This window comes from Cydia amplana, chromosome 1, assembly GCF_948474715.1.
Source record: "Cydia amplana chromosome 1, ilCydAmpl1.1, whole genome shotgun sequence".
In the NCBI taxonomy this organism is placed as follows: Eukaryota; Metazoa; Arthropoda; class Insecta; order Lepidoptera; family Tortricidae; genus Cydia; species Cydia amplana.
Genome location: NC_086069.1, coordinates 24,549,320 through 24,562,867, shown reverse-complemented (window position 1 = coordinate 24,562,867; position 13,548 = coordinate 24,549,320). Strand labels below are relative to the sequence as shown.

Sequence of the window (13,548 nt, the reverse complement as noted above, 5' to 3'; positions counted from 1 at the left end):
GATTGGCTTTTTGTGTAACTATTGACACCTTTCTAGGCCCCCTGTATAGAACAGATAGGTAACTGAAATCAGTGTCAAAATGCACCTACCTACTACAATTCTAACGTACTCTGACATTATAATGATATTATGTAGCTATCGTGCGTCTCGCCCGTGACAATACATGTACGGACAATCACGACCGAAATGCATTTGAATAACTATAAAGTATAGTTTACTATTGGCATATAAATGTTGGCAGTTCTAGGTAGAATTGGCACTTCAGAATAGAGATGGAGTTCAGACCTAGGAGGCATATTCAGATATGTGCGAGAGAGAGAGAAATTACATATTACATGTGGCATATGTAAAATACTACTTATTTATTTATTTATGTATATTGTACATGTGTATTCATTTTAGGACAGTAAGTATATACTTACTGTCCTAAAACGTCAAGGTGCCGAAATCTGTGCAATTTCGGCACCTTGACACTTTAGGACAAAAAGTAACTTTGTTTAATTTTAAGCATTCGGTTTTGAAGAACTACCTATTAACGCAGGTATTTATAAATATTTTATTTTATTTTCCGGCATTTAAAAAGTTATATCCTGTGTAGGTAGATAATTATCCCAATAAAGTTCCTTACCAAATAACTACGACTTTTCCATCTAACCTTTTTGTACACTAATCTAAATTGTGGGTTCTAAAAGTCCATATTGGTAACGCCGTATCGTATTAGAGCAAAAGTCACAATGTTAAAGTACATAACTGGATTGTGTGAGTAAGCATAAACAAATAGAGACAAAGGGAACCTAATGGAGCTAACACCTTTATCAAATTGAAGGCTGTTGAATCGACCTTATATTTTAAGAGATGTATTAGGTACCTAATAAGTAGCTTTTTGTAGCCTTTCAGTAGCGCGATAGTAGCGAAGCGATGCAGAATCGTGCGACATATGACATATTTATGACCAGTGACGGCATCGCTATTTTATACACCCTAACAAACTTAAAATAATGTAAATTATTAAAAATAGGAGCTTTTGTAAAAATACTGAAGGGTCTGATAGGAGCCGCGCCCGCGGGCCGCGGCCTTGCCGGGCCGGGCGGAAGCTGCGCGATAGCGCCCACGCGCCTGCGCGGGCGCACGTCGACAACATTTTATTTTATTTGTACACAGAAGTATATTTTAAGCAATTGGGATAAAAGGTAAAAATCTTCGCGATGGCCATTTCTTCCGTCGCAAGTTTCGCGCGGAGTGCAATGTCTTTTGTCCCCTTCTTATTTCCTGGCTTTACGCCCCCGGCTTTAAACCATATCCAGTGGAGTAGACTAAACTTTATTCCTGAAACTGAAATATGAAATCTGTTCATACTTGAATATTCATACTGAACAAATGTTACTATACGGTCGGACTGATAGCTGCATACACCACATACATTTTGACAAGATGTTAACAATAAATGTATCTGATGATGACTTGACGCCGGTTTTATTTTTAAAAAGTTGCCAAAGGTTGTCAAGGCCTGCGTGCGGTCGCAAGCTGGCACGGCCCGCAGTGCACAGTGCGGCCGGTTACAAGATGGTGTCGCGGCTCCTGGTGCTGCTGGCTGCCTTGCACGGTAATACCTACCAGCTACCTGCATACAGTCGGATCAAGCCTAACTCTGGGTCGACTTTGACGTGACAAAGTGTACAGTGCCATGATAAAAGTATTTTTTAGTCGATGCTAACACTTCGACTCACTTCGTTATTGCAAAGTGCAGAGGTAGCTTAGTTCGACTCTGTAAGCCTTGGCACAGTGGTTGCTGAAAGCAGTAAGGTACAGTGGGCCAAGAAAGTGGTCTACCAGTTTTGACAAAAGTTTCTGCGAGAACTAACGATCGCTAAGGTTGACTCTTCTAACGGAGTTTAAAGTAAATCGACCTTGTTGTCTCATGACGTTCAAACGAACCTCAACCACCAGTGGTAGACCACTTTCTTGGCCCACTGTACAACAACCCTTTAAAAACGCGGCGATTTCATCAGTTCTGTAAACAAACAACATTGACGCACTAAGTACGGATGTTAAATCGCAGGTGCACCGACGGCGGGAAATGCTGTGCTAAGACCAAAAGGAAAGTCCTTTTGACATCCTTGTCTCGTTTTTATACACTAAACTAAATAAGACTAAATTTCGGACAGGATCCTTATCAGACATAGGCAAGTGATTAAACGTTCATGAGAGTTTCGTGCAAAGTTGTGTAAGTACTTGTCTTGTATATGTGCGCCAGTGTTTGGACTAAGTACGTGATCTAGTTTGACTTAAGACAGTATTTATTAACCATTTCAAGGCCAAGACTCCTTTAAGGCGTAATTTTGAGCTTAGAGTGTTAGCAACGTGTTGTATAAGTTCTTACATTTTAATATTGAAAATTACCTAATCTACATAGGATGTGTGAATCAATAAAATCCGTAATATTTACCTAAGATGCGCATTTTAATAAACGTATAAAATGCTCAATACAGAGAACAAAATTCTTATCTCTGTGCAAACAAATGCGGAAATAACAACTGCTCTAGTCCGTTACGGGAGCCCTTATCATATCAGTGGAATTAACACGCGATGCAAAACTTTACAAATATTTCTAAAAACGTTGGTATGTCGATTAAGTTGTTAAAATTACAAAGTTCTATTGTGTTACCAAACTAAATAGGTATTTACAAGTTCTATACTATAATATCTTTCAGTGAGCAGGGCGGCTGCAGCGTGCAACAATGTGTCGGCCGTGAGCGTCACGTTGGACACGCTGTTCGCCGAATATGCGCAGTACATGGCGCCTGCGACGCCTGTGGTCGTCCGGGCGGCGTTGGACGTCCGCCACGCCTCCGTGGACGAAGGGGCGGCTGTAGTGCGCCTGCTGGCAGACCTACGATTGGTTAGTACAACACAACGTACATAACAGGACAAGCTGCCAGCTGGCGCAGTACATGGCGCCTGCGACGCCTGTGGTCGTCCGGGCGGCGTTGGACGTCCGCCACTCCTCCGTGGGCGAAGGGGCGGCTGTAGTGCGCCTGCTGGCAGACCTACGACTGGTTAGTACAACGTACCTAACAGGACAAGCTGCTAGCAGGAGTAGCAGGCGCAATGGCGCCTTCGACGCCTGTGGCCATCCAGGCGGCGTTGGACGTCCACCACGCCTCTGTGGACGAAGGGGCGGCTATAGAGTGCGCCGGCTATAGTACGACGATACACAACACGACGGGACAAGCTGCTAGCAGTACGTAAGACCTGCGACGGTGCTGGCCGGCCACCAAACCTTCGCCGATTCCGAGAAATTGTAGTCTTAGGCATCTTGATTGAAAACAAAGCCATTTGTTCGTACTTCAGAGATAAATAAGAGGCACACTTTATCTGAATTAATTACAGAGCTGGCTAGATCCCCGGCTAGCATGGAACGAGACCGAGTTGGAGTGCAAGTCCGTCTTGGTCCCGGCAGAGCGTCTATGGCGTCCAGACGTGGAGCTGCTTAATGGAGCGGCGGGCGAGGGCGCCGCTGACGGCTCGGTGCGCGCACGGCTGACTTTAGACTCTCAGGTAAGCCAATAAGCCACGTAATTTTTCACTAACTTGTCTTCAAGTAAACGCGCACTTTTATGGCGTGGCGGGTGCATGCGCCCACAGTTCGGCTAACATCAGACTCTTACGCTAAGTAATTTCTCACCATAGACTAGGAATCCTCTAGACGGAGTTTAGAGCAATTACCTATTTCATGAAACCGGTGCTGCCAAAAATACTGGGGTGCAGGGGACGAGGTGAGCGAATCCCGTGCCGTGATTGGTCCGTTCAAAGACACGGACCAATCACGGCACGGGATTCTGACACTTTGACTCGAAGATGGAGTAAATTAAACATAGAAGGTAGCATCCTATAGAAGTGGTCTACGCGTGCCTCCATGAGGGACAAAACATACGCAATGCGACGCTATGATTGGTCGAATTTATTTGTTATGGTGGGCAACAAATCAATTCGACCAATCATCCATACTAATTTACGGCGGGGAATAAAAAAAAGTGAGACTATGACAAGGACAAACAATAATAGCGCTTTCGCTGCTACTCCTACTGAAATATACATAAGACTATCCCGTTCTGTCAGTTATCCGCACCAGTCATGCCCAATCCAGTTTAATACTAGATTCATGAAATTAAACTACCGTATATTTGTGGCAGAGGGGGTAGCGTTACTATGCTCAGTCTAGAGGATGTCTTGACTGTGTTTCTCACATAGCTATTCGTCTTCACACCTGTGGTATGGCGTCAACACTTGGAAATACTTAATGGAGCAGCGGGCGTGTGGGTGTTAATTTTAACCCTTCGGGTAAGCTCAGTTTCTGAAGTACATAAGTACCTCTGCCTACGCCTTGTGAGTTCTCACAAAGGTCTGTGGCGTCTAGATGTGGAACTCCTTAAAGAAGCGGCTGGCGACGGCTGTATCATCAAAAATGTATTTTTATATAAACAACTTTTATAAGTTATAACGCCCTTTTGCTCAGCACTATCCACTTTCTATGGCCATAATATTGCAGGACTACAGTAAAGATCTGATCGGTTTTTTTTGTTATCGTGCCTAATATCCCTATATCTTTAAGATTACCCTAAGACAAGACTACATTATGAAATGTTTAATTTCTCCTTTCAGGTGCTATGGATTCAACGTCTCAACGTGGCTGTGCCGCTGGCAATTGATTTGACAGATTGGCCGAGCGACCGGCAATCCGCTGTTTTCACTTTTGGCTCGAGGGAACATACGGCGGAAGAAATTGCTTTAGGCATCGATGATTTTAGGGTAAAAAAAAACATTTATCAGCCAATTTGACGCAAGGAATGCATCGCTTCAACTTTATGTTCGAGATATGTTCCCATGTCGGGCTGACTGTCACATTTTTCAATCTCCTCATTTGTATATAGCAGCAGCTTAGGAGAACACATATTGAGAAACAAAAATACAGAAAATATTGAGATGGCCATCAGAAGACTCAATTTTTCTGCTTGGGAATAACATAGACATATTTCTCAGTTATTTAGGTGGTTAAGGGCCCTTTGCATCATGTGGTATGAAATTCGACGTAAAATAGATGTCATATAGGTGCTAAAGAAATAGTGATCAAGCCCTCCAGTGGCGGAGGCCGAATCACTGAAGGGTTTGGCCACTTTTTCTTTTTATGGCATCTGTTTCAAATTATAATTTATATATAGGTACCTAAGGCAGTAAAAATTTGATGTTCCCTATTTGTACAAATTATTAAACTCTGTAAATATTAACTTTCAGTACGCAACAGTATGGGAGTCTGGTACTTGGATGATCGAGTCCGTGGTCGGCGAAAAGGCCGCCCTGGGCTCGAAGCCCGTGATCTCCTGGAACGTGGTTCTACGGAGGCGCGCGGCGGCCCACGCTCTGGCCAGTGGGGCCGTGCTGACGGCGGCTGCTTTGGTGCTACTTACGGCCGTGGTTCTACCGCCACAGCAGAGACATTCGCTGTGTGCCTGCGCTGCTTTCACTGCTGCGCTTTGGTAAGTTCCCAATAACCAGCGCTATTCCCTATAAACGGCCTAAACTATAGGTAGGTATGTATATGATTTATACTTTTTCTTCGTGCTTTTGATTGAAATTAAGAACACCGCGTACCGAACCTGGAAATTTTCGAGGATAGCAATTGCATAAATAACTCGATATACTATCGTCGAAAAATAATCCTTGAAGTCTAAAATTATTCACTGGGAAAGATGCTCTTTTGTTTTGTGTACAACACGTAATATCAGTCAAAATAACTATTAGCTTTAGCACCCCTGCATATAAATATGTACACACGCACTTACCTAAATACAAACTCCTACATGATTTCAATGACGTCATTACAGGTTGACCTCAGCGCTGCTACGTCTGCCAGGCTCAGCCACATGTCCGCGCACGTTGTCGTGCATGGCCGGCGTGCTAGGCGCGGCTGGCGCTTGCTGCGCTGTCGCCGCAATGCTGGCGCGCCTGGCGCGGGTGCAGCGCCCGCCGCCACCGCAGCTGCGCGCGATGCTGAGCAAAGCGCCCTCGTGGGCCGTCGCCACTTCACCGCAAGTACGTTATAATTATAATATGTACATCTCTCAGCCTCAGGGCTGGCGTGTTGCGCGCTTTCGCTGGCGTCGGCGGGGCTGTTGCCATTTCACCACAAGTAAATTACGTAGGTATATGTACTACCTATGAATCTCCTAAACCTCGGTCCTGCATGCTCGTGATGGCGGTCGTTCTGGAGTTGGTGCAATTGTGTCATTAAAAAGTATAGCAGCACTTGCAGGCTGAGACTGTGACTGTTCCTAACATGCCCTAATAACGTAGGTAATGCATAGAACTGATAAAAAATAGAAATAATTATTTTATGTAAATAAATGAACAAGCAAAAAGAAAATACATTAATTTTATCTGTATACAGGACAGCGACAGCAGTTCCGCGTCGTGGGCGGCAGCAGCGCAGCTCCTCGATAACGTGCTGCGCGCTGCGCTCGCGCTCACGCTGCTAGTTCTTGTTTGCGTTGCGCTATAGCACGGCCACAACGACACCATGTAATGTCAATTGACGATGCCCCTCCTTTTTTCTTCCAATAGTTCTGTTTTAGGCTATGGACGCCCATTTCCATTCCAACTACCTTTGTGAAACTTGACAATATACCTAGAGGTTTGGTGGATTCCCTCGGATCTCAATAGAATTGTGAAACTTTTACTTCATTCTAATTCTGAATCGAATTAAATGTAAACTGTCAGGAATTTAAAATTGTTTCCAAATCTTGGAAAATAGCAAAAAATATTAAAAATAGTTCTCTTCTAACTGTTATTATTAAGACCTAATTTTAATTTAATAAAAAAATCAATAAACGAATGATAAAACACCTATGTGTAATACTTCTTATTTTATAGCCATTTCCCTTCGATCGTATTTTCAAATTCGCCACTCGTTGCGATTGCGAATTTCCTATTTTTCGCACTTGTATCGTAAATACCTAACTATAAGAATGCGGTAAAAACATATTTCTTTAATTATTTTTTTAAATTAAGCTGAACCAAAAGAGAGTTGAAGGAACTTTTATAGAGAACCCATTATTCGACGTGAAAGGTATTAACTTCCTGAGCAGAACTATTCCACGTAGGGCGTCAGGTGCCGCGGACGTCCACAGCACTTAAGACGGGTCATGCTGCGCTCGAGGACCAGAAACAACACCGAAGCTGCCATCCCTGCAGCCAGCACCTACCGTCAAAATACACAGGACTGTTCTAATCAGTGTTATCCAGGTGTTATCACATTAAGGAAATAGGTAAATACTGAGGGAAAACGAAATTCACCAATAGACCGTTATCAAATGCGCAACTGTAAAGAGTGTACGTAGGCTACAACGATTTTCAAGCAATTAAAATCTTACTCCACAATGGTACAGTCAGTATGAATAGTAGCAGATGAATCAACGCGCCTAAGGCATCTGCCACCCTGGAATACTTTTCCAAATAGCTAAGTATCTCTACACTCTACAGTATCTAATATTACAGTTTAAACATTATAGAGACATATTCCTTTATTAGACTTTTCATGCTTAGATTGATCTGCTACTTTTGCTGACTGCACACAGTAACCTACATGCAGAGCAGGCAAGATGTCAATGATGCCGACGCTCACGAAGCCGCCCGAGTTGGCGTCGCAGCGGGGCTTGCTCGCCAGCCAAATGCGTCGCGTGCGGTCCATCAGCCCCGTCTCGCGTTGCCATCGTAACCTGTCAGCAACGTTCCATCACGAATTTATAGTAGTACTTAATCGTAACTCGAGTCGTATGTATTACGATCGTAACGCATTTAGCAAAACGGCGAAGCGTAATAAGCCTTAACCTTTAAAACTTTAATTTGACAGTTCATTCATAATTAAGGACGTACAATAACGCAATCACTCTTGCACTGCTTGCGCTCAGCATTTATTCAAACGCATATATACGTCAAATCTTAACAATACTTAACAAAAACCCAAACCTGGTGGCGAAGAGTTCCTTATAGCCGGAATGTTTCCGTATGGGCACGGCCACCATGGGTAACTTGAAGGCCTGGATCTGCTTGAGGCCGCACTTTTCGCGTTCTGTGAACGTTTTGCTGATGATATCGTAGCCGGATGGCTCTTCCACCTGCACCCAAACAGAAGAAAGTTCGTGTCAATTATACTTATACGCTTGAATATATTTTTTATTGAAACTCTCTAATAATAACTGGCCTTTGTTCTGTTGTTTCACGAATTGCTCATTCCATTCTATACCAAATGATTAGGCTGTTCACAACGTGTTATGTGTTGGGCAGGGAATTTATCAAATAAATTAAATCAGACCTGGAAAGCGAAGAGGCCTGTACGCATGGCCGCTACGCCGTCCACAACGCTGAGGTACGCTCGGTCGCCGAGCGGCAACAACTTGTGCCGGTACAGCCTCTGTGTCGCCGGCTGTGTGCTTTCCTGCAAGAATGTCGGTAAAACTGTAGGATATGGCTTGCTTGAATTTAAAGGAGAAGTGGTTGAAGCCATGGAGCCTGTCTAATTCGACCATATTTGGCCAATTTCTTTCGACTACTCCGCCAGGACCCGTTCGAGACGAGCTTTTCGCAAACAGGCGCAACGGGGTTAATTTGGACATAGTAGCAATAAACATTTTTAGTGTATTGTATTGCACGCCAACGACACGCCATACCGTAAAATGGGGTGAGTAGGGTTCGCGGGGAGCGATGGGTTATGAATGGGGAGAGAAGGGATGAAAGGGGGGTGAGATGGGATTTTAAGGCTACTGCTACAAAAGTAATGTATTCCAATTTAAAATGGAGCTATAGTAATACTCATAATAAAAAAAAATCGATCCAACAATCTTCCAAAATCACCTTTGTATGAAAACCCAACTCACCCCAAATACGAGGGACTACGGGGTGAGGTGGGATTTCCTGTTTATCGTCAAAGTTATGAAATGGAACTACCCAAAATAAAATAAAAACTATAATACAAACGTCCGGAACACTTTATTATGTAGGTACACCATTCAATTTGCATATGTAAAAATAAAATGTTATGGAGGTTTGAATGTCAATTCTCCTACTCACCCCATTTTACGGTACTGAATATTTGTCAAGAAAGGGAGAAAATATGTGATAAGATGTTGAATTTTTTTCGTAGATGGGTTTACATATATCTCGGAAGAAATTGATCGATGATTTATATAAATTATCGTACAGCAAAATAAACCCTCTTGTACGTGGTCTCCTGGACTCCCATGGTCATAGGGGAGTTCGTGAGGTCATCGATGGTGCGGATGGCATCACTGGGCGTCTGCAGGATAGCCACGATCTTGGCAGAGTACGCTGTGAACGCGAACAGGGCCGTCATCAGGGCGCAGAACATCACAACGCGCGCTGAAGCCAGTTCAGGCACAATGTGGAACCCTGGGAGACAATAATAATTACTACTAATCTGCATTTCATCAAGTTCAATGATAAATTAGCCTTATTACTGCCAATTTAGTATAGGTAAGTACTTCAACCAAAGAAACGAACGCGTTGCTTTGACCAACGACAAGTTCAAGACTGCCTTCCTCAGATTGCTCGTACAAATTACAATTAGAGAAGTTGTGGGCTACTATACTTTTCAGAGACAACCTAAGCTTGCTTAGTGAGCAGATGACAAATTTTAATTTTTCAATTGACAACACAAGAACAACAGTGAGACATGAGTTGTGAGGCAGGTGTGAGCACCTTGCTGGCACGCGGTGCCGACGGTAAAGATGACAGCCTCCCCTATCGAGAGCTGTTTCAACGATGCATCGACCGCTCGCAGCTGCTGCCGCCGCGCCAGCAGCGCCAGCGTTGCTGCAGCTAGCACCAGCGTGAGTGCCGTCGCTATCCACACTCCGCGGCTGAACGGCAGGAGAAACACATTGGAGACTGACGATTTCGACGGCTGCCGAAACATGAAAGCTCCCCTGTGAATTATAGGTAGAAACAAAAATTGTGATTCAAAACTCCCAAGTATTCAGTATATTCACCTATAGTTTCTGACATTAAAAGCTATCGGCAGAATGTAAAGGGTGTGCACTGTGCTAGTAGGCCAGACCTGAGCTCAACGGTCTCGGAGCAGAAATGCAGAACTTGCATTCGATCGGCCCGGAGGAACATGGAAGTGATGCCAACTTCGATCTCCTGCCGCTGCAGCTGCCCCGCCAGGCCGTCGAAGGAGCCGTTCCGGTTCTCGCCATACAAGTCCACTTGTATTAAGTTGTACCTGTATAGATATATTTTAAACCTGATATTGTGACTTTTACTTAATGGTGATGCCACTATACTTTTAAAGTAATGGAAAGAAGAGGAGGAAGGAAATACAGGAGAATCAAACTGGCACTGGTGGGTTTTTATGATTCCTAAAGTTCCTGAATCTCTGAATTGGCTTCAGAACTGTAAATAAACTAATTATATTCCCTTTAAAAAGTTTGTCAAGTCATGGCACCTGAAGTGTAGGTCGTCTGCCAGCAGATGCATGAGCGGCCACGTAAGTTTGGGGAAGGTGTCAATTTGTCGCACTGTCAGGTCATTCCAACCCTTGAAGAATTGCGGCTGAGATATCTGCGACAGAAACCCATGTGAATGAATTCTGGTTTAAGTTAACAATAAATCAGTTTTATTAATATTCTTACTATAGTAGAACTCCTCAAGTACACGTTGTTAAGGTCTCGCCGCCTAGTTGGCGCAGCCGGGAGTGCTACACGTGCCGCATCGTCCCCCAACGGCATAGTAATCTGCAAATGCAGTATTATCACTATCAGTTGACGGAAGTGCTTCCGCATTTTAGCGTTCAGTGCTTCATTGTAGACTTTTCTAGACTAACCAGCGCTTGGTCGTGCTTGATCCGATATACATCCAGAAGCTGATTGTTGGTCGCCCAGGCGACGTCGGCGTCTGGTAGCACTAGTGTCGAGTCCAGGGTAGCCTCCATCAGGGATGCGTTGAACGGCGCGTCGTGCAACAATAGCCAGGTGTGGCGGAGGTTGAAGGCACGGGTTAAAGATGCCTGGATGAATATAGTTTAAGCGTTATATTATACACATGATAGGTAGCTCATCGTAGGGCACGGTCTAACATTTAATTTCTCGCTCTCGTGAACTCTTGCGAAATCATGCCACTCAAAGTAGGTAATAAGAACGCAAACAGCCAGAACCGATGTGCCACAAGACCAGTCTTGACAGTAAGATTTCAATGGTGAGATGGAGGGTAGTCAACCCTTACAACTTTACCTTACTATTCGTACTTTTCTAAACGATCAACGCGCCAGGAGATCACTGCACTTGGCGCCTTCCAGCTTCCCGATGTGTCCCGTAATGTTCGAGCGCCGGCAGACACACCTAAGGCCTATCAAATGCTTAAGGAATTATACCTTTGGAGAACCAGCAGGGTTCTAGAATGGGTCACGTCCCACAGCATTCCATCATAGTGTATCCCATCAGACTCGAGCGGTGGTAACAGCAGTTCGATATGTTTAAGTTAAGGCTCGCTTGTTTAAGTTGTTGCCAACCTTTTCTAGAACGAGCGGGGCGCCGGGACAGGTCACGTCCAGCAGCATGCCTTCCCGTTGAGTCCCGTAGGGCTCAAGAGCCGGAAGTTGCTCCCAGTCGGCTACGCTTATTCGCATGCCTTGGCGTTGCGCATTACGACATAGTGTGGATAGCTCCTCTGTCACAAACGAAAGTTGAATTATTTGAAGCACACCGGTACTTAAAGAAAATAAAGGCTTATTGCATTATTAGTAATTCTTCAGTTAAGGAGGGGGTGAACTATTTCCTTTAAAGACTAAAGTAAAGTATCACTTCTAAAGTAGGTATCACTTTCGTAAATACCAGCGCATCAGTACACCCATTTTTTCAAGATTAGCCAGCCAAGCCTCTAAAAGAGCTAAGAAGAAAGATTTCCAGGAGATCGGACCTGGTCTCCAGCAGAGAAAGGCGGTGAGCAGTGAAAGCCGCTTGGCAGCGAAGTAGGCCAACGCGAACGTTACCAGCTCCATGCCGGCGAAGACTCAAGTCTGAAGTTAGCGCGGCAGCCGCTCACTAATGACACGTTCTAATTTTAGCTGCATGAAAACGAAAGATATAAAGGCGAAGTTCTCGCTCAAACATTCATCCTTTATAAACAAGGTATGTATTTGGACAATGTCCTGTCATACACTGGAACATATCAAAGGGTTTTTCGGGATGGTCGGTCTAGGGAGCAACTAACTTAGGGAATAAATCAAATTATTTTTATTGTTTCTGAGATCGGTCTACTTTGTAATGGCCCATACGTAGTTACGTACATGTCTACCTTACAAACTGACGTTATATATGTACATAACAAAATGTATAATTATAGAGTAAAGCTCTGGTATTAGGTAGGTAGCATGGGCAATATTTTTGACGTACATTATTGCGCAAAATACTTACATGAAGCTACCTCTTAACCTGATTATAACTAAATCACTTGCAGCAGAATTCTGATCATTACCCTAGCCCCTAGCGAGCTACCCTAGCCATTACCTTAATGACAGTGCGCCTGACATATTTGCAGAGCAATCTTTGTGCCTCGTTAGGCGAAGCTTAACTATATTGACAAGGCGCCAAGATTTGCAGTATAATAATAATAATTAGAAATACATTTTAGGGTTCCTATTAACAATTGACCCTTTTTGGTTCGTAAGTCGTAACCTACAGATAACCCGGTAACTGTATGCATCTCTATTTTGTTTTATCGCGGGCGGTAAGTGAAGTGTAGTCCAAATTAATCATGTCCAAATAGCCCAGTCAGTTAGGTATTGATAGTGATGACAATGCAGCAAGTATAGCATTTAATGGCTTATCATGACATGACTATCTTTAAATCGCTTTCTTATCATACGTAACTGTTATGTAATTGTAATGCATTGCAATAAGTTATACCTACTTTAGTTGACTTAGACTGTTCTGATTTGTCGGTTGCATGGTATAATGTCGGTTGTCTTTCTTTTACGGATGTGAAGTGCAACCACCATTTTATTTTCGTTTATTTAAACTCACGGCAAGTAAGTAATTCTATGCCTCATTTATACTTAAAACCGCTTTTATTGGCTTTCGAGAATAAAAATAAAAAAGCTGGATTAATATAGTGTGTCAAAGGTTTGTTTGATTTCAAACATAGACAGAGAGAATCATACTATCTTTGTCTTACACTAGTACTAGCACCCAAAAGAAAAGGATGAGTATAGTTTTTTTTGTTCCTATGCCTAGTTATAAGTCCCCTTTCCACGAGATCCGTAACCGCAAAAATCGAAGTTCGCAAATTGTGGGCATCTTTCTCTGTCACTCTAATTACACATTCATTGGAGTAAAAGAGAAAGATCCCCGTAATTTTCGAATTTCGGTTTTGGCGGATGTTTGGCGGTAGGCCCTCTGTTCAAGTCGGTGCAAAATTATTTTAATCTAGTAGAACTTAAGCCTGTTGTGTCAGTGTCAATACTTAACAGTTGAGTAG

General features: G+C 43.5%; 2 protein-coding genes across 2 annotated transcripts; one reads left to right on the top strand and one right to left on the bottom strand.

The window, feature by feature from the left end:
• Positions 1–1,513: 1,513 nt before the first annotated feature.
• LOC134654122 (neuronal acetylcholine receptor subunit alpha-3-like) lies at positions 1,514–6,607 on the top strand. The gene is made up of 7 exons (XM_063509568.1): positions 1,514–1,603; positions 2,712–2,899; positions 3,391–3,558; positions 4,663–4,809; positions 5,293–5,534; positions 5,883–6,090; positions 6,446–6,607. Exons 1-7 carry the CDS (start codon positions 1,564–1,566, stop codon positions 6,554–6,556), a joined length of 1,104 nt encoding a protein of 367 aa, XP_063365638.1. The 5' UTR covers positions 1,514–1,563; the 3' UTR covers positions 6,557–6,607.
• Positions 6,608–7,144: 537 nt separating this feature from the next.
• On the bottom strand, positions 7,145–12,081 carry LOC134649777 (glutamate receptor ionotropic, delta-1-like). The gene is made up of 12 exons (XM_063504631.1): positions 11,989–12,081; positions 11,582–11,739; positions 10,898–11,080; positions 10,707–10,808; positions 10,520–10,635; positions 10,130–10,297; positions 9,772–9,998; positions 9,254–9,462; positions 8,369–8,491; positions 8,023–8,171; positions 7,640–7,772; positions 7,145–7,255 (listed from the first exon to the last, which is right to left on the bottom strand). The coding sequence occupies exons 1-12, from the start codon at positions 12,068–12,070 to the stop codon at positions 7,145–7,147; spliced, it is 1,761 nt and encodes a 586-aa protein (XP_063360701.1). The 5' UTR covers positions 12,071–12,081.
• Positions 12,082–13,548: the final 1,467 nt, after the last annotated feature.

Bases quoted from the DNA above. Each gene is read 5' to 3' on its own strand.
- LOC134654122 (XM_063509568.1), top strand. From the start codon at position 1,564: ATGGTGTCGCGGCTCCTGGTGCTGCTGGCTGCCTTGCACG. The intron at 1,604-2,711 runs GTAATACCTACC...AATATCTTTCAG, and splicing joins GCTGCTGGCTGCCTTGCACG to TGAGCAGGGCGGCTGCAGCG. The intron at 3,559-4,662 runs GTAAGCCAATAA...TTCTCCTTTCAG, and splicing joins GGCTGACTTTAGACTCTCAG to GTGCTATGGATTCAACGTCT.
- LOC134649777 (XM_063504631.1), bottom strand. From the start codon at position 12,070: ATGGAGCTGGTAACGTTCGCGTTGGCCTACTTCGCTGCCAAGCGGCTT. The intron at 11,740-11,988 runs GTCCGATCTCCT...CGTTTGTGACAG, and splicing joins CTTTCTCTGCTGGAGACCAG to AGGAGCTATCCACACTATGT. The intron at 7,773-8,022 runs GTTTGGGTTTTT...CGTTGCTGACAG, and splicing joins AAGGAACTCTTCGCCACCAG to GTTACGATGGCAACGCGAGA.